The sequence below is a fragment of the Chlamydomonas reinhardtii genome, chromosome 1 (genome assembly GCF_000002595.2).
Source record: "Chlamydomonas reinhardtii strain CC-503 cw92 mt+ chromosome 1, whole genome shotgun sequence".
Lineage (NCBI taxonomy): Eukaryota > Viridiplantae > Chlorophyta > Chlorophyceae > Chlamydomonadales > Chlamydomonadaceae > Chlamydomonas > Chlamydomonas reinhardtii.
In genome coordinates, this window is record NC_057004.1 from 6,696,916 (window position 1) to 6,721,197 (window position 24,282).

A 24,282-nucleotide genomic window follows, 5' to 3' on the forward strand; every position below is an offset into this window, starting at 1 on the left:
CTTGGTTGATTTTTAACACACGGTGACTGGTGGTGTGATGCACACCCGTTCCCCACCCCCGTTCCCCTTTCACCACAGAGTCGAGGTAGGTCGAGCTTGTGCGGAGAGTGCCAGCATTCGCAGGTTTGCTCCCCCTCTCAGCCTCTCTCCCCCTCCAACCGATGTCAGGGCTTGTGTGCGTTTAGCCACATGCCCATGCACGGCCTCCACCCGAATTCCCGGGCCATCCTTGCCCGTCGCACTTCTCGTATCCACAAACGACCCACCGCCATTCCGTCGTCTGCGAGCATATCCCTCACACAGCTCACCGCGACGTCGCCATCCACTTGTCCGGATCGTGTCCCCACGCCCGCAGTGCCCACCGCAGCGACGCCACACCCTCCACGCTGCCCAGCACCTGCGCCCACCTCCGCGCCGCCGCCTCCCCGCCTTCCGGCCGCCGCGCCCGCAGCCCCCTGATGCTCACGCCCTCTACCGCCGCCCCCACCTCTGGCCCACCGCCCGTGAACTTGCTCCCCGCAGCATTCCTGCTGCTACTGCTGATACTGCCACTGCCCTCATGGCTGCTACTGCTGCTACTGCCGATCAGCCAGGTATGTGCCTCGAAGCCAGCCAGGGCGTCTCCCTGAGCAGCCAGGGGGCGGTAGGGGTCCAGCCGCCCGCCACCCAGCACACCTGAGGCCGCGCCGCCGGAGGCCGCCAGGAATTGCAGCGCTTGCAGGACCCTGCATGCGGGTGTGTGCGTGTTGAGTGCAGGGCGGAGTGGGAGGTTTGCGTAGCACCGGACGAGAAATGGGGCATTCGCCTCCGATGCAAAGTGAAGGGGGGGTGCGGGAGTGGCTGGGTCAGGGACGGCAGCAGTGCTGCATCTGGGTACACGAGCGCACAAGGCGCAACACGTGCAGGCGGCGACACACTTCACCACGGAGTTCGGCACAAACTTCACGCGCGTGCAAGCAACGCCATGCGCACCTGCTCGCGTACTCGTCCACATCCGCCGCCGCATCCAGCAGCTTCTGCCCCCGCACCCGCTTCTCTGCCGCCAGGTCCGACGGCACATAGGCGCCGGCTGTAGCAGCCGCCGCCCCGGCAGACGCCCCTGGGGCTGTAGCAGCTGCATGCGCCGCGCCCACGCCCCAGGCCACGCCGGGGTGCGCCAGCAGGTGGGCGTGTGTGGGGCAGGCCAGCATGTCCAGCACGGCGTCTGCTGCCGTGTCGCCCGCCATCCAGCCCAGCGGCTGCTCCTCCAGCTCCTGAACGGTTCACAGGGTTGGCATCGGTGCAAGGTACGGACTAAGAAGTCAGGAGTGCAGATTGCGTCATGGGGTGCAGGTGGGCAATCGCGCCCGACGCCCCCTTCCCGCGCCACCCCCCGCCCCGCCGCGAGCCCGCACCTCCTCCTCCTTGAGCCGCACCAGGGCGCACAGCACGTACAGCAGCTCAGAGGCGCTGAAGCGAGCCAGGCTGGCGGCGTCACCTCGGTACCAGTCACCCTGTGTGTTCGGGGTCCGAGGTCTCTTACACGACCTGTTGTGAATCAAGCCGTCTTCCGAGTGTGAACACTGTGTGCAGTAAACAACCGGGCTTCCAAATGTGCATCTGCCCCATACAAACACACACACACACACATACACACACACACACACACACACTCACACACACACACATGCGCACCGCAGCCCCACCTGCCACATGAGCGCCAGCACTGTCTGCACCGCCTGTGTCCGCCGCCGCGCCAGCAGCAGCTCCAGGCGGCACACGGGCGGCAGCAGCGGCCGCACCGCACTGGGGGGCGTGTGCGAAGGAACCAGCACCAGCGGCAGCGCCGCGGATGTCGTGACGGAGAGGGGGGCGCTGGAAGCGGCGGGTGTGCTGGCCGCAGCGGGGGTTTCCGGCCGCCGTCCTTGTAGGCCCTGCTGCGCCGCTGCCGGCATCACTCGCGCCAGCTGCACGTCCCCTGCCGCCGCCAGCCACTGCGCCCACTGCCTCTCAAGCGCATCTGCACCAGAGCCACCGGCGCCAGCGCCAGCGGCGTGCAGCCGCTGGCGCATCCCCGCATCCCGGTCCGTCACGTGCAGCAGCCACATCTCATCCGCCCGCAGCCAGTCCGGCGGCAGCTCCCGCGTCAGCGCCGCCGCCAGCGCCACTGTGTCAGCGTCCGGCAGCTGCAGCCGCCGCGGCCTCGACCCCGGCGGCACCACGTGCGGCTCAGGCACGGGCGTTCCCGTCGCTGATGTGGATGGTGTGGTGGTGTTTGCTTCGCTGCTGCTATCGGTTGCGGCTGCAAGGGCGGCATGCGTCAAGGCAACAGCCATGCCGGGCGTGAGCCCACCACACCACCCCGCGTCCATGAAGCCCGCGACGCCAACATCGTCTTTTGTCTGCGAGAGCAGTGCAGCCCTGCTGTCCCGGAGTCTGCCGCCGAAGCCAGCCAGCTGGCGCAGGTGCTGTTGAAGGCGCTGACGCTGACGGTGGGAGAGCGGCGGCAGCGTGGGCAGGTTGCCTGTGGGAGGGTAGGGCCGGGCCGCCTGATAGCACACGGCGCCACCACCAGTGCCACTGTTGCCAGTCGTCCTGGACGATCCGCCGCCTGTGCCCATCGCCAGAGTGCGGATGCCAAGCCGCTCTGACGCCGCGCCGTACGGAACATGCGCTGGGACAGCTGCCGCTGCTCCTCCGCCCACCTCTGCTTCTGCTTGTGCTCCTGCTCCTGTCCCTGCGCCCACCGCTGCGTCCCGCTGCCGCGGCTGCTGTTCATCATCGCCCCCCGCCAGCGGGTAGTGCAGCCGCGCCAGGCAGCGACCCCAGGCGCCCCCCAGCCCCACCGGACAAGGAGCTGGCTGCTGCTGCGGGTCCAGCAGCTCACAGCCGTGAGGGAGGCTGCTGCTGCTACAGCCGCCGCCGTTGCTACTGCCACCGCTGCTGCTACTGCCGCCGCTGGCGGCCTGTTGGCGGCAGGCCGCGTGCAGCGCGGCAGCCACAGGCGGCGTGAGGTCGGGCGCCCAGCTGCGGTACACCTGCCCCAGCACCAGCGAGGGAAGCAGCCGTGCCAGCCCTGCCGCGGCGCTGCTACTGCCACTGCTGCTGCCACGGTCATTCTTGTTGTCGCCGCTTATAGAACTGTCGGCTTCCAGGGCGTACGCGGAGTGTGCGGCGGCTAGCCAGGCCACGTGTCTGCTGTGCAGCACGGACCGCAGCGAGGCGGACTCCGCCGCTGCCATCACCCCCGCCACCTCCGCTGCCGCCGTCGCCGCCTGTCCCCCTTCGGCCGCAACGCCACCAGCTGCTGACGTCAAGGCGCCCAAGCGTTGCAGCGCCGCCGCCACCTGCTGCAGCTGCCATGGGCCCGCCGCGCACGTGCGCAGTTGCAGCTGCAGTACCGCCAGCAGGTTGAGCACGAGCCCCACAGGCAGCAGCCGCTGCTCCCCATCCCGCCCATGCTGCCGCTCGTTCCCTTGCTGCACACGGGCCCTGAGCTCGCCGGCGTTCCCAGCTCCCCATTGGTCCCAACGGCCCGCAGTGGCAGCAAGATCCACGGCCTGCCCCAGCAGGACCCCCGCCTGCTCAAAGCTCGGGAACTCCGGCTCCCTAGGCAGCGGCCGCCGGAGCAGCCCGCCTGTAGCTACAGCTGCTGCAGCTCTGCCGCTGCCACTGCCGCCGCCGGAGTTAGCAGCTGCTACTGCCGCCGCCGCGTCTTCTCCGCCGTATCCGGACTTGTGCAGCCGTGCCGCCAATTTGTGCCGCCACCGCGCCGCGGCGTGCGGCAGCTCCAGTGCCGCCCAAAACGCCACCCAGCTACTCACGTCCCCGGCTTCCGCTTCGCCACCGGTACTACCAGTGCTTCCGCCAGTGCTACTGCCGCCAGTGTCGCTGCCGCCCTCCGCTGCGTTGTCAGCCGCCGCCGCCGCCGCCGCCGCCGCCGCCGCCAGTTGCACCATGTCCAGCAGGGCGTCTGCCGTGTTGATGAGATCGGCGTAGATTCGGTTGCCGTTCCACAGCGGCGTGACCGCCAGGCAGCAGCGCGCAGCCAGCTCGGTGGCGCGGGCCGCACACCTGTGCGCACATACATACAACACACACACGCACACAAGACACAGACACAGTGATGTTTTGTTGGTGTATCTCGTAACACAGCGATGAAACACGGCGAGCACGCAATCATGTTTGTCATGCCGGCACGACCTCAGGAGCTTCCCAGGCGGCGGTCATCACCGCAGCAGGCTTGGGTACCGGACTACCGGTATGGAGGTCGGCAACAGCTGGCCCGGCCCAGGACACGCCAGCCGCCTCACCGGGTCCAGCTGGGCTCCGCTGTGGCCAGTGCCGCCAGCCGCGCCGCCAGTGCCGCCAGCTCCCAGGCCGAGGCGGTGGCCAGCGCGCACATGACGCCCTGCTCCAGCCAGGGCCAGCAGCGCTGCGTAGGCGGTGCCCGGGCGCCGCTGGTGCTGCAGGTGGCGCCACAACTGGCGGTGCTGGTGCTGGTGATGCGCGTGGCGGTGGGTTGGATGTCACCGTCATCAGCGCGCAGGCTGCGCGGCGCAGGGGCAAAGCCGTGTGCGGCAAGAGCCGACAGCCACTCGTTCAGGCAGCGTGGCGTAAGCCAGGCCACTGGCCCGATTCCACTACCATCAGCATCACTACTGCTGCTACTGCTACTGCTACTGGGAGCACCGCTGCTGCTACCGCTGCTCCGCGCCACCTGCTGCTGGTCCGGCAGTAGCAGTGCTGGCAGTGCCGCGGCAGGCAGGCGGTAGCCGAGCGCCGCGCAGGTGCACAGCAATTGGACGGCTGCAGGCAGCTGCTGGCCCGTGTGCGTGTGCAGAGCAGCCACACCAGTATGGCCAGCGCCTCCACCGACTCCACCGCCCGCTCCGCCTCCGGCGGCGGCAGCCTCCTGGGGCCCTGCGGCCTGGGCTAGGGAGCCTGCGATGGCTTCCAGGGCGGCACGTGACGGCAGTAGCCCAGACCGGCTGTAGCCGAGCAGCAGCTCCCGTGCGGCAGTAGCTGCAGCCACAGCTGTCATGGGTGCTGGCGTTGGGGCGGCAGGTACGGGTGGCTGGCCGCCACCGCTGCCGCTGTCTTCCGCTGCGGCAGCTGCCATCTCCGCCTGTACCGCCAACAGCGCCTGCACGGGACACGCATTGCAACAGTGTCCTGGTGTCGGGTGTCCAGGTCATGCATAGATAGTGCAATCTTCTAGCCCCCACTGGCGCCTGTATGGCCCTTGCCTCGTCTACCGCCGCTACCGCTTTATACACGTGCGTGTTGCCCGCTTCGCAATTCATCCAAGCCCCGCCCATCACCCCCCCCACCGCACTCCATCCGACCCACACACCCGGTGGCACGCGGCGCCCGGCAGCACTGCGAACAGCTCCAGGGCCGCCTGCGCGGGCGGGTGGCTGGCGAAGCCGCTGCGGAAGCGGGGCAGGCAGGCGTCTGTCAGCAGCGCCGCAGCCACATGGGCTGGCCGCACCGCGGAGGCGCCTGCGCACCGGAGGAGAGAGGGGCCGGAGGGGAGGGGGTTGCGAGTACGCAGTTGAACTTTGGTCAGACATGGAAAGCCGCGCAGTGGCTGTGAAGGTGTCTGACGGCAAAGCGAGACAGCAACGGATGCCTTCGCGACGTGTGCGGCCGCGAGCCGGGCCCGCCCTCACCAGTGCGCAGGGCCCAGCGGTACGCCTGCAGCAGCACCAGCTGGGCCGCGCCCGAGGCGGCATAGCCGCACGCGGCCAGGTCCGCAGTGCGCTGTTCCAGTCCCTGTGGCGGCGGGCGGCGGCGGGTGGTGGCGCTTTGTGAGGTATGGTGCGGTATGCACAGTCCTATGTGCTGTTCCCTTGTGCTCTCGCACGCACACACACACACACACACACACACACACACACACACACACACACACACACACACACACACACACACACACACGCACACACGCACACACACACGCACATACACACACACACACACACACACACACACACACACACACACACACACACACACACACACACACCTGCATGGCTGAGTCCAGGCCTCTCCAGGCGCTGACGCTGGCAGCCCCCAGTGGCTCATCCCCTTCCGCCCCCTCGCCCGTGCTCATTCCCGCCGCGCCGCCGCCCGACTGTGTCACGGAGCGCGGCGGCGGCGGCGTCCTCCCCATCAGGTAGTCCACAACTACCGCCACGTCGACACCGGCGTCTTGCCAGGCCGCGTCAAGACCGGGGACGTGCCCCCGCGGCTGCAGCAGCGCCGCCAGCAGGTGCTTTGGCTCGATGGCGGCAGTAGCCGCTGTGGCGGCGTCCGACGAGCCCGCGTCGCCATCGTCCTCCTCCACGTCGCCAAAGATCGCTGAATGTAGGGCGATTTGAAACTGAACGTCAGTTGTAAAAGCACGCCATCGCTCATTGCTATGCCGTGGCGCTTTCACAGTGGCCCGCCCATCTACACCTCCAATCTGCTCCCGTACATCCAATCTAGCAAGCGAGCAGGCAAGCCACGAGGCTCTATTGTGCCACATAACTCAGGAGGCTATGGTACTGCAGCCCGGCTATGTTTAGTCCACTCACATTGCCAGGTAGCGGGCGCCCGCTCGGCATCTGCGCTGCTGTTGCTACTGCCGGCCCCGCCTCCCTCCGCCGCTGCGCACTCCGCTGCGTGCTTTAGCAGTGCCTCAAGAGAAGCGTGCCCAAGTGAGGAAGTGAGCAGAGCTCGCAGGGGCGACACGTGCTGGCCAGCGGGTTCGGCGTCTGGGGAGACTGTTCGCCACGCCCATACCAATGGCCGGTCACAACTCGTTGGTTGGGCAGCCACACATCGCGGCTGCGCTTCTGCTGTAGCCATCGCAGACGCTGTGACGGCACAGTAAACGCCCCTGCGCAGCGTGCATTTCCGCTGCTTTGAGCTGGCGTGCAAGCTTGTGCAGCTTGAATGCACTGAGCGGTGCCTTGCCGCGAACTGCATCTTGGTTGCCATAGCTTTGCAATGGTTACAGCACTATCGAAATTTCACATGAATTAGGATTTATTGATCACTCGCGGCTTGGTCGCGGTTCGGTCGGAGCTATCCTGGCTACTACCATTAAGATGTTCTCATCAGCACAACCTGAAACTCCATCATGCTAATATCTATCTATATATCTATCCTAATAAGCACCGGTATGGTGAATGCACAAAACTGGTCGGCCGCGTACATGCCAAAAACCACGGCCTTCCACACCCGCCTCCCGCGCGCACCAGGCCTGTCACGGCCACCGCGGTGTGCCGCCACCGCGCCGCATCACCACCTCGCTCACGCCGCCCGCCCGCGCAACGATTATTTCTTCTTTCCCTTCCGTCCATCCTTTCCATTCGCCCCTTTCCCACCAATCCTTCCACGTCTACTACTGCGACGACTTGCGCCAGCCGGCCGACGTGGCCTCACTCTCGGTGCAGAAGAATTTCTCGCCATCCTTCAGATCAATGCGCACGCTGTCATAATACTTGCCCCCGGGCACGTGGAAGATCTTCTCGCCTTTGGCGTTGATGTTGCCCTTGATGGCTGGGCCCGTGGCGCAGTTGGGTGTGGGGTCTCCGCCGGTGTTCTGGGCCGCGGTACCGTTGGGCGCGAAGGCCACCGCCGGCTGCACGGGCCCGGACTCGCCGCGCTTGTTCTGCTTGCGCCACTCGCTGCGGGGTGGGAGGCGCACGAGCGGAAGGGGAGGAGAAGGTGGAGGTCAGAGGGAGGTGTGGTAGGGAGGAGTGCGCCGATGCAGGGCCGTGAGGGACGCATGGGCCGCACATGACTACGTCGCCGCATGCCGCTGACTGGGAGCATGCCCCGTGTATGGAAGCCGCCGCCCGGGGGGACGCTGCCAACACCCGAAGGCTCGAAGGCTCGCGTCCCCACACTTCAAGGGCCGCTCACCTGGGGACCTGGAACTCGCCGGCCCAGATGCCCTTGCGTGCCGCTTGCGCCGCGTCCTCAGCCGGGATGTAGTCCTTGCTGTACTGCCTGCGGTACGTGCAGCGCCGTACGCCCGTACACGGGCAGCATGCGTGGGGTTTAGTGCGGTTGGGGGAGAAGCAGGTGTGCCAGGTGTGCCGGCGAGCCATGGCGGCATGCGCAACATGCCACAGGCAAGCGCATCTGTGACAACTCACCCCCCCCCCCCACCCACACACACACAGGCACAGGCACAGGCACACACCCGTTTCCCTCCACAACGCGCACACGCGCATACACACACACACCCACACACACCCACACACACACCCACACACACACACACACACACGCACACACCCCTAGATGCGGGCACACGCTTGTTGTCCTCCCTTCCTAACACGCCTAGGCGCACAAGGCCCCGCTCACCTGTACGACACAGCGTAGCCGTTGCTGACCAGCCAGCCGTTGAGATCCTCTGATCCCAGCAGGCACACCGACACGTTGCGGCCGTACTGGTCCTTGTCCTTGACCTGCAGCAGGCGGCGACATAGGGCGGCGGCAGTGAAAGGGGGGGAAGACAGGGGGCGAGGGAAGAGATGCGCCGGCATCCTCAAAGTGCCCAGGAACACGGACACGTGGTACCAAGCGTCTCCCTTCTGGCATCCGCCGCCTCTGGCACCCGCCGCCCCGGATGACGGGGCGATGACTTTGACCGCTCCTATTAGAAAACGCGTAGACTCCCTCTACGGTATATGAAGATGTCTAGAAGTGCACTATGCTGCACCCATCCACTCCTGACAATGCCCCCGGGCGCATAACCCCACCTGGCACGTCACGGGCGCCTTGCCAATCTTCTTGTCGAGGGCATCCTTGCTGACCAGGCCACATGCGTACGGCGCCCCCTTTGCGTCCTTGCACTGCTGAGCGCTCTCAGGCGCGTCCACGCCGTAGAGTCGGATACGCTCGCCGTTGATGACCTGGACGGGTGCCGGGGGAGGAGGCCGCAAAGGCAAGGGGCAGGGGGTGTTGTTGCGTGCAATGGCCGTGGTGCGCGCAGATACACCGCAAGCGACGACGCGCTGCATGAGGGAACCACGCACCAGGGTGTCGCCGTCCACCACTCGTGCCGGACCAGCAATCACGCCAGGGCTGGATGCATTTGCGCTTGAAGCCAGGACCAAGCAAGATGCAACGCCAGCGAGGACGGCCCGACCAAACGCCGCAGCGCCCGAGCTGCTGTACGCAAAAGATTGCATGCATTCGTAACAAAGGATTATATGCTCCCAACGAAGTATCAACGAAATCACTTCGCAATGTTCGCGACATTTCCAGCTATTCAGAGCTCGTTCGCGTGATCCCTACCTCTCATTCCTCTCCAAAACCACACGGCATACGGGCTTAAATGCGCAGGAGCGCCCACGGCGAGTCGGCAATGTGCTCGCGGCACAGGGAGCACGCAGTGACGCCATCCTAGTGGGGGGTCGGGCAAGTACCGCGGGCTGTGGACTGCGCAGTGTGCCAGCAAGTGACGCTACCTCCTTCTAAAACAGTAAGCATGCGAGTGGCGGAACCGGCAAATTATGGGGCATGCAAGTGGAGAGTACGGCGTGTCATGGCGCCCATGTTGCATGCAGGTTTGCGCTGGTTTGCGGAACCTTGCCAGCTGTACTGCAATCGCGCACAGTCGACACGGCTGGTACGCGATATTGACGTTCGCACCCCGAATTACTCTGGCAAACTTTGCAACCGTTTCTTTAAGAGGCTTAGACAGTGACCCTTGCATCCTGGGCCGGTGTGGGTTGTGTGGCGTGCCAGGCGCTCATTCGTGCGCCAGCTGTCACGTGCCTCTTGCCCACTCTTTACGCGCTGACCACGCCCGCCGCCATGGCGTGGATGTCTGGTCTAGCACGTGCATATTGCGGTACGGTCTCCTTCGGGCAGCCCACAACCGCCCACACGCACCCGGCCTCGCCGTTTGTCACCCAGCACCGCCCACGGCACACACGCCATGCACATGCAGTCACGCCCGGGGCTTGGGACTGGTCGCATGGGCGCTGTTCCGCTGCAGATGACACCCAGAGACTGGCAGCTCGCGTGGGGATGCGCCAGGGGGACACAGTATACAGGGCGCGTGCGAAGGCATGCCGGCTCCGTGTGCGGGGCCTCGACGAACGGTGGCCGTGGCGGTGGGGTAAGGGCCGCTTGCGTGCCTTGGCGCGTGTGCGCTGTACCTGCCCGGCTGGCAGTGCTCAGCCCCCACAGGTGCCATGCTATAACGACACTCGGGCCGCCAGGAATCAGCACGGCTGGGCCACACGGTGGCCGGGCGCCCGGCCACCCCACGCCTCGCCGGGCCCACGGACGGGCCCAGCGCCCTCGCGGCGGCCGCACAAATGCCCCGGCCTGCCCTTTCCATACGTGTGGCCATACAGACGTGCTAGGAGCCCTCTGGCCGGGCACGAGGCGCATACCCGGCGCGTGGGTGGGCATGGCGACATGGTTGCGAGGTCCGCATTTCGTTAGGATTTGGCCTACCCCCACTTCAAGGTCGCTTGTTTGCGGCCATTTGGGCCCACCTACGTGCTAATAGGTATTTGGAGGAACCGACGCCAGGAAAGTAGCGACTTTTAGCCTAACCCTCAGCGGCTCGGGACCGGGCTGGCCGCGCGAGAATTGCGAAAACAACTCCTGAACCTTGACCCAGTGCAGCTCACCCTGCGCGACACATGGCTCACCAGCGAAGGTGTATATTCGATTATTCGCTGCACTCGCCAGCACCACAACAATCGTGTGCCAGGTCGGGCCGTGTCACAGTGCGATGGCCGAGCCCTGCGTGCACTTCCTGGGCCCGCCACGTGCCTCTGCCGCATCCCGCTCCTGCCCCCAGCCCTCCAGGCCACTCTGGCTACATGCATACCAGGCATCGGCATCGCACCTAGTCAAAGCAGCCCGCACGCGGACGCCCCCTGGCTGGCGCCCAGTTTCGGGGTGCGCGCCAGGATACGGTACCCACTGCGCCCAGAGCTGGCAGGGGCTGCCCGGGCCGACCACGCCCGCCGCCATGGCGTGGATGTCTGATCTAGCACGTGCGTGCTGCGTTACGGTCTCCTACGGGCAGCCCACAACCGCCCACACGCACCCGGCCTCGCCGTTTGTCACCCAGCACCGCCCACGGCACACACGCCATGCATATGCACTCACGCCCGGGGCTTGGGACTGGTCGCATGGGCGCTGTTCCGCTGCAGATGACACCCAGAGACTGGCAGCTCGCGTGGGGATGCGCCAGGGGGACACAGTATACAGGGCGCGTGCGAAGGCATGCCGGCTCCGTGTGCGGGGCCTCGACGAACGGTGGCCGTGGCGGTGGGGTAAGGGCCGCTTGCGTGCCTTGGCGCGTGTGCGCTGTACCTGCCCGGCTGGCAGTGCTCAGCCCCCACAGGTGCCATGCTATAACGACACTCGGGCCGCCAGGAATCAGCACGGCTGGGCCACACGGTGGCCGGGCGCCCGGCCACCCCACGCCTCGCCGGGCCCACGGACGGGCCCAGCGCCCTCGCGGCGGCCGCACAAATGCCCCGGCCTGCCCTTTCCATACGTGTGGCCATACAGACGTGCTAGGAGCGCTCTGGCCGGGCACGAGGCGCATACTCGGCGCGTGGGTGGGCATGGCGACATGTTTGCGAGGTCCGCATTTCGTTAGGATTTGGCCTACCCCCACTTCAAGGTCGCTTGTTTGCGGCCATTTGGGCCCACCTACGTGCTAATAGGTATTTGGAGGAACCGACGCCAGGAAAGTAGCGACTTTTAGCCTAACCCTCCGCGGCTCGGGACCGGGCTGGCCGCGCGAGAATTGCGAAAACAACTCCTGAACCTCGACCCAGTGCAGCTCACCCTGCGCGACACATGGCTCACCAGCGAAGGTGTATATTCGATTATTCGCTGCACTCGCCAGCACCACAACAATCGTGTGCCAGGTCGGGCCGTGTCACAGTGCGATGGCCGAGCCCTGCGTGCACTTCCTGGGCCCGCCACGTGCCTCTGCCGCATCCCGCTCCTGCCCCCAGCCCTCCAGGCCACTCTGGCTACATGCATACCAGGCATCGGCATCGCACCTAGTCAAAGCAGCCCGCACGCGGACGCCCCCTGGCTGGCGCCCAGTTTCGGGGTGCGCGCCAGGATACCCACTGCGCCCAGAGCTGGCAGGGGCTGCCCGGGCCGACCACGCCCGCCGCCATGGCGTGGTGGGCATGGCTGCTGGCGATGGGTGCAGGACTGAGCAGAGTGGCATGGGTAGCTGGGGGCAGGGGCACCGTGGGGCCTGATCGTATCTGGCGGTTGCCCGTACGAGCCCCTGAGTCTCATGGACGTTGGGCCACAGACGTACGTACGATTCTGGGTATTACAGGCGGTCCCTCACACGTAACTTCCCTCCCGCCCATAGGTGGTTCAGTTTTGTGTTCAAGGGAAACGACACGTGCCGGTGTGTATTGTGCTACATGTGCGCGTGTCAGCGTCTATCTGTATCTTGCCAGTGACCTTGACAAGCTCCCGAGGACGGGTGTGTGTGATGGGACAGTGGTAAGGCAGGTTGGTGAAGTCCCGTAGGGTGCAGCTGGTTCCCAAACCCCAGCAGCTGACAAACAACTTGCAACGGCAGGGCAGGAGTGCGCGGCTGGGCGAACGCCAGATTTACTGTACCGACGAGTTGCTGGTTGGCTGGAAGTTTGCTGATGCGCATTCCTCACGCTCCGGGCGCCCGGCCAGGCGGTAGCACCACAAAGACACACTGCAACGCCACACTCGCGAGGCAGAGCCGCTGCACCACGGATGCAAACAGTATGCAGCAAAGCGATGGCCGGGCGGCAGTATGACAAGCAGGGGCAAAAACAGGGCGCGGCAAGGCAGAAAAGGGGGTGGGAGTACGTGAGCATACAGGTGGTTCCTGTCGGGGTTCATAGGCCGCTCATGTGCGATGACGAGTGGTGTTCGTGGGTGCCTGTCGGCTGTATGTGCTGTTGTGCACATCATTCGGTGTGTTCAGTCAGCTCAGTCGGTACCAGTCCACTCCGCCTCTGCTTCTCACCGCCGCCCCCTTTCATTTCCTACGCTTGTAACGCAGGGTGCAGGGGCGGCAGCAGGATGTCGCCCCGGGGGGCAGGGGCGGCAGTAGGATGTCGCCCCAACCAGAATCCACCTGCCCCCCGTCACGCGGGTACCACTCCGGCAAGTCCCTAGGGACTGCGTGTGTCCAATGCCCTAGACTGCCGAAATGTTATCATATGACATATAATAAGGTCCCTGAATGATTTCCGGGCATAAACTCGCGCGGGAGCCGAAGTCGAAATGCTAAATGTTCGCGCTCGCCAGGACTTACTGGAATTCGCCTTACGCTGTCCGGATGACATATATAGGTGAACCTTAGTAGACGGCACTAGATACAGGCCCAAAATACCGCCTATGCGAGATATGGGCTCTGGTCAATTTCGCGACTTGAGCCCTGGCCAACATGTTTTGTCCTCTGCCGAGCGCTAATGTCCACTAATGATGTAAGTTATGTACCTACAAAAAGGCGGCGTCTAAATACTGCGGTAGGATTTGCCTCGGGCGACTCCCACTCCCAGAGCCCTCCGAGCATGCGGGTTTGGCTAGGAGCATGCACCCCCCCGGACTATTGTGCACATAACTTTTTGATGCCTATTCTTTTTACAGTGGCGATTGCGTATCCTGCATACACTGTGCGTACACTATCCATCACGCTATCACGCTTTTAGTTTTCACGACGAAACTATTTGCGTGTCCCACTGCACACCCCATGCACGGCTGCAGCCGTACGGCCTTTCAGGAATCATCTGTCTAGCTCCGCACCATAGTAACCGCAGTAGTAACGAGACGAATAGTAACGAGACGAAGCCATAGGTATGCTGGCGGCCTTGTCAGATGATTCCTGTGGGGTCTACCAGGCTGTCAAAGTTTGGACACAGCAAATGACCAGAGTGGTACCCGCGTGCCCCCCGTGCCGAGCGCCCAAGTGGTTCGTGGGGGCCGCTGGGCATGCGCAAATCTCGTGCGTCTTCCAGTTCTTGTGACACATCTGCACGCTTATGCAGCCTGAGTACAGCTGGCGGACGAGGCGCCTGGCAGTGACGCCTGGGCACGCGGGGCTGCCGATGTGTGTTCAGGTGTGGTGCTGGTGTGTCTCTGTAGGCTGTGTGTATTTGTGCCTGCATCCCTTCGTGCCCGGTTAGCTCAGTCGGTAGAGCGCAAGGCTCTTAACCTTGTGGTCGTGGGTTCGAGCCCCACATTGGGCGTTAAAAGCGCAACAGTCACAAGAACTGGAATACACACGCATTTTGCGCATGCCCACGGGCCCCACCGAACCACCTGGGCGCTCGGCACGGAGGGCGCAGTAGCCGCAGCCGGATGAGCAGCGAGACAGGTGTGGGACGGGGGAGGTGGCGGGAAAGCATGGAGGAGGGACAGTGGCAAGAGCCACACTCCTTGTAAGGATACATCACCGCGTGCTCTCTGCCTGGATTGCACTGCGCTTTCGCGCGGTTCTGATGAGGCGGGGTATGCTCTTCTGCATCTAACTGAGAGCTGATGCACCCCATCACCGCGCCGTCCTGGCGGGACCTTGGGCCTGGCTATTGCAATGGATTTGGGCCTGACTATTGCACTTTTGCAATGGATCAGTCCATTACATATCCCCCACGTTCACTTCGAGTGTAAACGGCTATCACAACGTGTGCTCTGCGCGTGCGTGTGTGCGCAGGTGCTGGGGACTCGCCAAGCACGTTGTCGCGGAGCGTCGCGGAGTACCCAGTGGTGTGGCCCCGCATGCGACAAGATGATTCAATACTGTTTGCAAGCGTTCATCGCACTTATGGGGTGCTGGTCCTCGGCGTGCGACGGCGCCGCAAGCGCTTTTATGGGTCGCAATTGTTGCCGGCGCGGCCGCCCGCAAACCACTCACAGGGCTTGAAGTGCCTTACTGGACAATTTTGCGTCCTAAGACAGCATCCGTTACACCTGCGATGGAGCGCGCCGCTTCGGCCGCCAATGCCTGCGCTGCAAAGTAGCGCGGCGGACGAGAGGGCCATAGACTGCGTTATGCTGAGGCTTGTGTTGATTAATGTTTTAGGTACAGTGCAGCCACTAGCATAGGAAATTAGGAAGGCTTAACTTGCTGGATCTAAATCCAACCCCTTTAAACTTCGGCGAGTCGCGACCGCTTTCAAATGACGCGATGGCAACACACGTTATAATTACGATGTTACTGGGATTATTCAGTATCCAAAACTGGCATCGGCGTGGCCACAAGCCATGCCCGTGCACCCTTCGCGCTTCAGCGCCAGCGGCAAGGTCACTTCGCCACGTGTTCTTGCCGTCTCTTGCCAGCTATGACTACGCGTCGCCACCAAGACCCGACATCGTGGGGGAGAAAACCCTCTACGAACGCTATGCAGTTGGCTAGTCATTGCTGCCATAAACATGCACGGTATCGCTGCAGGGTAGCCCGCCAAATCGTGCGTGCATCCTTCATACCTCACGCAAGCCATTCAGTCCTGCACACACCTAGCGCACAGCACGCAAAAGCTGGCGCGTGTCTCTCTTTCCATGTCTGCAGGGCCCGCCCATCCTAGATGTCATCGAAAAATTCGTCGTCCGCATCATGGTGTGCCGAGGCTGGCTCCCAGCATCCATCGGCGGGAGAATGTGCACTGCGGCAGTCACCGCCCGCACTGACTGCCCGCTGCTGCTGCTGGGTGTTACTGCACTCCTGAGCTAGCAGCACCTGCGCACCTTGGTAACGGGGCAACATGCCCCCGGTCTGCTGCTGCTGCTGCTGCTGCTGCCGCTGCGCGTGCGCGGCGTGGGACTGCCACGCCATGACGCCGCCTCGACTTCCGCCGCTGCCCCCCGCATGCGCATGCGCCGCCGCCGCTCCGCCTGCCGGGCTGTACAATGGCTGCACGCCGCCCGGCTGTTGCTGTTCACAGGCCGTCCCCTCCAGCAGCCGAAGCAGCCCAGCGCCGGACACGTACAGGGCATCGCCGCCGCCTCCACCACCACCGCCTCCACCAGCATAGCCCGTGCTCTGATGCTGCTGCTGGGCTGCTGCTTGTGCTGCTGCTGCTGGCGGCTGCGGCAGTGGCGGCCGCCGCATGGCCTCCTGGCAGGTGCGGATGATGCCCTCGAACACGTGGGACGTCTGGCACAGCGCGCCCGGACAGCCCACCACCAGCAGGTGGCGCCGGCCTGGACAGGGCGAGCACCGAGTCGTGGGTGCCGTGCGTGTGTGCAGGCGATGTGGTCGTGGCTACACGTCAGCAAGGTGTACCCATGAGGTGGGCAGTGGCCAGCTACGGAACATGAAGGGCATGGCCTGCATCCGCCGCCTCTGTATGTCGCACCCACCTCTGGTGAGCGCCACGTTGAGGCGCTTGGCGTCCGAGGCGAAGTCCGCGGCGCGGCTGACCGTGGTGGCCAGGATGACCACCTCCTTCTCAGCGCCCTGTGGCGTTTGCGCGGGCGTTCCACACATAGAACACAGGGTGGCAAGCGCCAGAGAAGCGGATGAAGCCGCAATAGCACACCTAGCTGAGTGTTCTCGGGCGGGGTTACGTCGGTCCCTGCCCTGCCCTGGGCTGCCAGCGAGCGCCCACCTGGAAAGAGTCCACGGTCGCCACCTGCACCATTCCGCTGTCCCGGCCGCCGCCACCCTCGCCGACCAGCCCGTCCTGCTGGTCTCCGGCCCCTGCTGCACCACCAGCAGCGGTACCGCCCCTGCCCGCTTCGCCCGGCGCACGGCTGCTGCCGCCACCCGCATCGGCCTGCTGCAGAGCGCGGCGGATGGCGCCGACCTGGGCCCGGTAGAAGCAGATGACGCCTACCTGAGGAGATATGTGGCAGGCCGGTTGAAAGCGGTGCGGGTGGGATGGTTTGGTGAGGATGCTGGCTGGCATGACTGCAAGGTGCAAATTTGTGTGCAGGGTGGGCAGCGCTTCGCGTGCGACGCGTGCGGACGTGCGCACCTCATCCGCCGACACGCCCTGGGCGAGCAGTGCCGCCACCATTCTCGAGACCAGCTGGGCCTGCGGTGCGCACGGCCGTACAACCCGGCCAGGGGAATGGTGACGAGAACCATGGAGTAAGCCCGCCAGAACTCGGCGCGCGAGCACTGTCGTGCGACTGACGTACAAACCTCTGCCAGCTGTCCGTACTCACCTCCTGCGTGTTATAGCTGCTGCGTGTGTAGGCGTCCACCGCCGCCTGACCGCCGCTCTCCACGAACACCAGGGGCGGCAGCCCGACCAGCAGCGGCGGCCGGTCGGCGGGGGTCACGCCATCCCGCAGCCGGCCCTCATAGAAGGCGGCGTTGGCGATGGACGATAGGCGCGGGTGGCAGCTGCGGGACGAGAGAGCGCAATGCACGGCAGTAATCAATACACAATGCTGAGGGCTGCACCTGCCAGACTGAAGTCCTCTGGCCACGGCCACGGCAACCGCCACGGTCACGGCCGCAGCAAACACAGCAGCAGGCAGGTGTGCTCACTGCTTACCGGTACTGGTAGCTGAGCAGGTGCGGGGCGTGCCCAAGTTGGCACAGCCGCACGAACAGCGGCCGCAGCAGGCTGTCCGTGGCGGCGCCCGGGTGACCCCGCTGACTGCCCGCACCCGCCGCCCCCACCGCCCCGGGCCCCCACTGCAGGCCAGAGGCGGGACCAGGTTGGTGCTGCGGTGCCGGAGCTGTGAGGTTTGCTGGGCTGGCGATGACGGGCGGCAGTTGCTGCGGGTCACCGGCAGCCACCAGGAACCTGGGCAGGGCGCGAGCAGGCGCAGGGGCGAGAGGGGAGCGGGCGCGGGAGCCGAGGTGAAACATTGGTATGGTCAGGGTCGGATGCGTAAGGACAGCAGGTGAGAGTGAGGATGATGCATTGGGCGGGTCTGCTTGCCGGGTCTGCCACACCCATGCGCACGCTCTCTCGCTCGCGCGCGCGCACCTGGCCTTGGCTCGCAGCAGCGGCACCAGGCACAGCGGCTCCGTCATCTGGCTGCACTCGTCCAGCACCACCACCGTGAAGCCGGAGCCCATGTGGTCCTGGGGGCAGCAGCAGCAAGAGCAGGGAGGTCGGCGGTGGGCGGCGCGAGTTACCGGCTAAGATCCCGCCGTGCAGGTGTGGGGATGCGCATCCCTTGAAGTAGTCACGTACGGCGAGACAAGGCCGGTACGTCCGCACCTACCTCCGATGACGGCTGCAGCAGGGAGCAGATGGTGGCGCCCACCACGGGGCAGGTGCGCAGCGCCCGCCGCCGCTGCTTCTCCGCACCGGCCGCCAGTGCCGCCAGCTCGGCGTTGATGTAGGCGGCATCGGCAGGCGAGGCGTCCTGGTGTGGGGTGAGGTACTCACCATGTCAGTGACGCGCAAGGATACGAAGCAAGTAAAGCAGGTGACGCATACCCCCTACGGTACGCAAAAGGGAATGGGGCGGGGTGGCCTCGCTCACACAGGTGCCAGGCGCCCAGGCTCAGGGCAGAAGGCGTATGGCATTATATAATTGGACACTCTCGCCGCACCTTGAGGGCGCGGCGCAGCTCTGCAGCCGCGTCGCCCCTGCCGCTGTCGTCGCCGCCCGCCCGCAGCGAGCGGTGCAGCACGGGCTTCGCGATGCGGTCCACACTGCCCAGCCGAAGGAAGTCGCCGAAGCCCGCGTCCTGAGGGGCCAAGAGAGAGAGACAGACTGTGTGTATTTTGGGGAAAGAATAAGTGTGTGTGTGTGTGTGTGTCGGTGTGTGTGTAAGTTGCGGAGACTTGGGCGTGCCAGTTTGTGGGCGGTTGAAAGGTAGGTGTTGGTAGAGGGATGCTGAGCGAGGGAGGAAGTAAGCCTCCAGCGCAAACGAACCTAAGCTAGCGGCACACCTGCAGCCCAACAAGCACTCTATCCACAGCCACGTTGGTGTGCGACGCCAGCAGCACCCGCACCAGCGGCGTGCCTCCAGCTGCGCTTGCGGCGCTGGCCTTGCGGCCGGCTGCTGCCCGCTTGCGCCCGGCCGCGGCCGCTGCTGCCCGCTGCTGCAGAGCCTGCGCCTGCGCGGCTCCCAGCTGCACCAGCATGCAGATGAGCGCCACCAGCAGGCTGCTCTTGCCTGGGGCGCGGTCGTATGCGAGTCAGGGGGCGACTGGTATCAGGTAGGTGGAATGGGTAGGGGGCTGTGCGCGAAGGGCTGTGAGCAAGGATGCAGCTGAGTGCCGTTGCTGACAGGTGGTGAACGCAGTCTGCATACGGCCGTACGTCAAGTCCTCCACAGAAACAAGACTGTGCCCGCACCTGAGCCGAAGGGCCCGTGTACCAGGCACACAGGTGCCTGCACCTCCATCGCTGCCTCCCACGCTCCCGCGGTGCCCCCTGCCCCAGTGCCGCCGGCAGCTGCATGGCCCGGCTCCCCGCCGTCCTCCTCGTCCTCATCATCCTCGAGCACGCAGCGCCGAACGGCACGGCGGGGCTGCGCAGCCTTCTTGCCACCGCCAGCTCTGCCTCCACTGCCGCCATCTGGTGCCGCCACTAAATCGTCATCCTCATCACCAAGCAGCAGCATGTCCTCCTCATCGTCGCACAGCTCCGCCATCTCACTGGCCTCCTCAGCGTCGCCTGCTTTCGCTCCGGCGCCGGCAAGCTTGCCAGTCCTCCTGCCGCCGCCGCCCTGAGCGGAGCCCCTCGCATTGCTGTTGCCACTGCCGCTGCCGGGGTGCGGCAGGAACCAGGAGGCACAGTGCATGAGCACACGCGCCTGGTCGCTGTTGAGGCGGAAGCGGGCGATGTGCTCGCGCGCAATGGCCACGGGGTCAAAGGCTCCACCGCTCTTGCTGCTGTTACTGACAGCCTTGCCGCTGGTCCTGCCGGTCTCCCCTTCCTCCTGCTGCCACTCGGCATCGCCGCCCTCCTCGTCTTCGCTTTCTCCTGCATCGGCTGCGGCCCGGTCAGCCCCGGCATCCTGGTCCTTGACCTGCACGCGGGGCTTCTTGAAGGCGCGCCCGGGCGCCGCCGCCGCCGCCCCCACAGCCCCCGCCGCCGCCGCCGCCAGATCCAGCGGCTTTTCTGGCGGCTGTAGCGCCAGCAGGTGGCGCAGCAGCGGCAGCAGCTGCTGATGCTGGGTGCCGCTGCTGCCGGCTCGTGCGGCCGCCACGGCTGCGGCTGCGGTGGCAGCAATGCCCGCACCAATGGCGGCGGGCGGCGTCCCCATGCTCTCCAACATCTGCAGGTGCGGTCACCGAGCAAGGAGGCCGCATCAGGCTAGCCGGCCGAGCACTGGCCTTACTGCACACCGCTCCCCGCTTGCGCGTCCCAACCTGCGCACATGTGCACTTCGAACCACCCCAGTTGTCTTAAACCTACGTGTCCCGCATGCGTCGTCGTGTCTCCGGTTCTTAATGGGAATGATAATGATAACAGCCACACACCCTTACCTGCACCATGAGGACCTCCGACTGCACCTCGGGGCCACGCAGCGCATACACCGTTTGGGACCTGCGGCCAGGTGGCAGTCGATTTCGGGTCCACGCGCCCAGCTTACAGATCTGGCCACCCACCGGCGGCCACAGCATGCACCCAGCGTTGGCCTCCTGGCCCCAGAAATCGGATCCACATCGAACCGAAACCAGCAACCTCCAACAACCCCCATCCCACCTGGTGCAGCCGGGCGGCGGAGCGGTGAGCATTTCCACCTCAAACTTGCCGTCCCGGTCCGGGCCGTGCCACACGCTGCGGCACACAGCCCACCAGCCGCGTCCCGCGCCCGCCCGGGCGCCGTCGCCTGCGGCGCCCATGACGCCGCCCTGCAGCAGCGGGTTGGAGCTGATGACCCAGAGGTCGTGGCGCCTGCGTGCCGTGGTCAGCGCGTCGGGCCCATGGCGTCAGGCATGGGGCGGTTCCGGGACGGGCTGTGCGTTATGGCTGGGCGGCGGCTGCATGGATCATGCAGCACGTACTGCCTACGCCGGTGCTCATCGCTTGGTGCGATCGCTCGGTGGGATCATGCAGGACGTACTGTCTACGTTTGCAATCCCTGATACCAACCTGCTGTGCTTGACACGGTTGCGCACGTTGGGCACGATGAGGTAGTACGACGCCTTGGGTGCGGACGTGGATGGCCCGTCGTCGCCGTCGTCCATGTCCGAGTCGCCTCCGCCGCCCTGGCCCCAGCCCTTGCGGCTGCCACCCCCACCGCTGCCACCTTTACGCTTCTTGCCGAAGCCTCCGCCGCCACCGTTGCCGCCGTCAGGGCGATTGACCCACATGTTCAGCGTGCATGAGGCGAAGTACGGCACGTGGCTGTGACTGCATGCCTTCTCCAGCTCTGCCGCCTGCTGCATCGGCGGCAGCCGGGCGAAGCCGCCAGCGGCACCGCCACCGCCACCAGCCCCTGCGGCACCGCCACCGCCACCAGCCCCTGCGGCCGGCATGAACTGCCCCCTGCCCGGTGTGCCCCGGCCCTGCTGCTGGCCACCGAAACCCCGTCCTCCGGCCCCTCCGCGCCCTGCACCACCGCCTGCGTTGTCGTAGCCGCCGCGCACACCGCAGCTGGCCCCACTGCCAGCCCAAGCCGTGGCGGCCAGCAGGTGCCGCGCTATGCCGAAGAACTGCTGCGCCGACTCGCCCAGGCGCAGGTTGATCTCCTCCACCAGCGCGGCGATAAGCGTGGACCTGTGTCGCAGAGGTCCGAAGGTCAGCGCAGGCGGTTTAACAAGCCAGCACGACCTATACAGAGATGCAAGAAATCACAACGCAGCAATCGGTGACAAGGACACAGCCGAAAGGTGGATGAGGCCACGCGAACGGGAAGACGACGTGTTTACGGTGATTCAGTCCACCTGTAGTGATCGGGGCCGCTAAATGCGGCGGGGATGGCCACCAAGCGCTGCGGCACCGCCGGGCTGTGCAGCGGCGGCAGCGCCAGCGCCGAGAAGCCGCTTCTGGCCAGGCCTGCCACCACAGCGGAGGGAGTGCAGCGGTGGTCAGGCAATGAAATGCCAGGAAGCGCCAGGCCGGTACGATGGTTGCATGGCGCACAGCAGGGGATGGAATTGCGGGTTAATGTGTAGTACGGTATGCACCGTCGCCGAAGACTTCCAACTCACCAATGCCGCCCCCACCGCTTGACGGGGTTGGGCCGCGCCCCTGCACAAGAGCCACTGTGGATGCCGCTTGGGGATTGGGCTGCGGTGGCTTCCACGGCGCTGACGCCGCTCTCGCGCCGCCTGCCTGACCGGAAGGCATGCCGCCCTGCTGTGCATGCTGTTGCTGCAGCTGCTGCTGCGGCTGGAGTTGTGGTTCCTGCCACCGGACCATTGCCGCCGCCTGATCCAGCCCTGCGTTCACAGACGCTGCTGGTCCTTGGCCCCACGCGCCCGTCCTTGCTACAGCGCCAGAAGCCGGTATACCCATCCTGTTTGCAAGCGGCTGCTGCTCTCCAACGGCGTCGTCCAAGCCGCCGAACAGGCCCTCCCAGGCGTCAGCTCGATCCGCTGCCACAGGAGGCGCGCTGGCAACAGGCGCCCGAGGTATTGCAGGCCCAACCGACCCTGGCCCTGGCCTTGGCTGGCGTACTTGGCCCCACTGCTGCTGGGGCGCTTGATGGGGCTGATGCGGCTGATGGGGCTGGTGGTGCTGGTGGTGCTGGTGAAACTGCTGGGGTTGGTGAGGCTGGTGGGATGGATGAGACTGATGAGGTTGGGGGAGTTGGTGAGGCTGGTGAGACTGCCGCTGTAGGTCCGGCGGCGGGCGGTCCGGTTCCATGCCCGGGACCCCTGCTCCACCTGCACTTCGGGCGACACTGCCACTAGCAGCCAGCATGACGGGTGCCTCGGGTTCCGGCTCGGGCTCTGGATCCGCACCCCACCGACGTCGCGCCGCAGCCACAGCGGCAGCCTGCGTGTTCGTGTTCGCCAAGGGTGCGCCAGCGCCGCTCCATGCACCGCTGCCGCTGCTGCCGCCGCGATGTGGGTCGGGCCGGCCGCTCACGCCCCAGCCTGCATCTGGGTCAGCCGGGCCCTCCACACCGAGCTCATCCTCATTCAGCCCATCATCGTCACCACCCAACTCTCCGGCTGTCTGTGAGGCGAAGTCCGCCCACATGCCCGCGCGGGATCGCTTTGCTTGCGGCTGCTGTTGGGGCGGCAATCCTCCCCAAGCCGAGGGCCGCACGCCAGAGCAACTGCCGGCACCGCCGGCGGTGTCGCCCACATGCCTGCTTTGGCTGTTCACGTCGGGCCAACCATGACCCAGATGGCCGGTGCGGCCATCAAATGCTGCTGCTACCGTGCCGTGGGGGCCGGCTGGGGGCGTGGGCGCTGCGGGCCAGTGGCTGGGAGGCGGCGAGGCCTGCTGGTGGTGCAGCTGTGCCCGCGACGGCGGCGGTGGCGGGCGGGCGGGCTCAGTGGGTGCAAGTCCCAGCAGGGCCAGGATGTCATCATCTGCGTGTGCAGTGGAAAGTAATCGCGGCGATGGTCATGGGAATAAGCAACGGTGTCAAAGAAAGACTGAACGCGTGATGCGCTTCCAGCCGCCAACCACAGCTGTCTCTTGATAGGCCTCTGCCACCCACCTTCGGTCGTCGCGGCAACAGCACTGGGGTTCGGCCCTGGCGCTGCAACAGAGCCGTTGGGCCCTCTCTGTGCGCTGTGCTGCCATCCGGGACCACGAGTGCCAGTTGCAGGCTGCCGTGCCTCCACCTCCTCCGGCCAGTCGCCTGCGCGACCCAGATCGCCCCAGCCACCAGCAGCCGCAGGCCGCTGCGTCGCGTTCGGCGGAACAGGCGGCTGCCATTGCTGCACAGGTGCTTGGCTGGGGTGCTGCGGCGCAGGCCAGCTATTACCTCCCCAGCCAGGCGCGGCCCTCACAGGTACGCCTGCTGCGGGTGCCACACCCCAGGCGCCTGCCACCGTTGAGGTCGAAGTGGGTGGCGTCGAGCGAAGCCCCTGGGCGCCCTGAAGGCCAGCTTGGGGTAGCGATGCGGTGGGCGCAGTCGCATTCGCTGGCGCGGCTCCGGACGCGCCGAGAGGTCTGGGCGGTTCAAATTTGCGGGCGAAGGCGGCGCGACGGCCGAGCATAGGCACGGAGCGTGGTGCCGCCGTGGGCGCAGGCGCTGACTGGGCCCCAACGTGTTTCGCTGGCGCCGAACCCTCGAACGCTCCAGCGATGGAGCCACCGCTTTGTAGGCTTGCTGGAAGCTCCGAGGGTTCGCAAGGCGCGTCCACCGTTACGAGCAGCCCGGCGAATTCCTTGACGTGCGTGCCATCGCTTAGGTGGCTAGCAGAAAATCGCACGCCGCTCTGCAGGATCTTTCCGTTCTCGTCATACAGG

The 24,282-nt window shown here is 65.6% G+C and overlaps 3 protein-coding genes across 3 annotated transcripts; all 3 read right to left on the reverse strand.

The window, feature by feature from the left end:
- Positions 1-4: 4 nt before the first annotated feature.
- On the reverse strand, positions 5-6,920 carry CHLRE_01g048102v5 (uncharacterized protein). Its single transcript, XM_043058916.1, has 9 exons — positions 6,564-6,920; positions 6,011-6,345; positions 5,655-5,757; positions 5,336-5,484; positions 4,293-5,125; positions 1,686-4,053; positions 1,395-1,493; positions 973-1,253; positions 5-725 (listed from the first exon to the last, which is right to left on the reverse strand). The coding sequence occupies exons 1-9, from the start codon at positions 6,835-6,837 to the stop codon at positions 305-307; spliced, it is 4,863 nt and encodes a 1,620-aa protein (XP_042928830.1). The 5' UTR covers positions 6,838-6,920; the 3' UTR covers positions 5-304.
- A 50-nt stretch (positions 6,921-6,970) lies between these two features.
- CHLRE_01g048150v5 (uncharacterized protein) lies at positions 6,971-9,470 on the reverse strand. Its single transcript, XM_043058917.1, has 6 exons — positions 9,283-9,470; positions 9,021-9,156; positions 8,745-8,897; positions 8,347-8,450; positions 7,900-7,986; positions 6,971-7,661 (listed from the first exon to the last, which is right to left on the reverse strand). The coding sequence occupies exons 1-6, from the start codon at positions 9,387-9,389 to the stop codon at positions 7,376-7,378; spliced, it is 873 nt and encodes a 290-aa protein (XP_042928831.1). The 5' UTR covers positions 9,390-9,470; the 3' UTR covers positions 6,971-7,375.
- A 5,663-nt stretch (positions 9,471-15,133) lies between these two features.
- On the reverse strand, positions 15,134-24,239 carry CHLRE_01g048200v5 (uncharacterized protein). The gene is made up of 17 exons (XM_001690169.2): positions 23,525-24,239; positions 22,059-23,393; positions 21,792-21,903; positions 20,998-21,624; positions 20,608-20,799; positions 20,388-20,448; positions 19,252-20,176; positions 18,843-19,069; positions 18,500-18,637; positions 18,166-18,309; positions 17,925-18,022; positions 17,484-17,738; positions 17,149-17,329; positions 16,956-17,015; positions 16,587-16,814; positions 16,339-16,435; positions 15,134-16,179 (listed from the first exon to the last, which is right to left on the reverse strand). Exons 1-17 carry the CDS (start codon positions 24,027-24,029, stop codon positions 15,560-15,562), a joined length of 5,805 nt encoding a protein of 1,934 aa, XP_001690221.2. The 5' UTR covers positions 24,030-24,239; the 3' UTR covers positions 15,134-15,559.
- Positions 24,240-24,282: the final 43 nt, after the last annotated feature.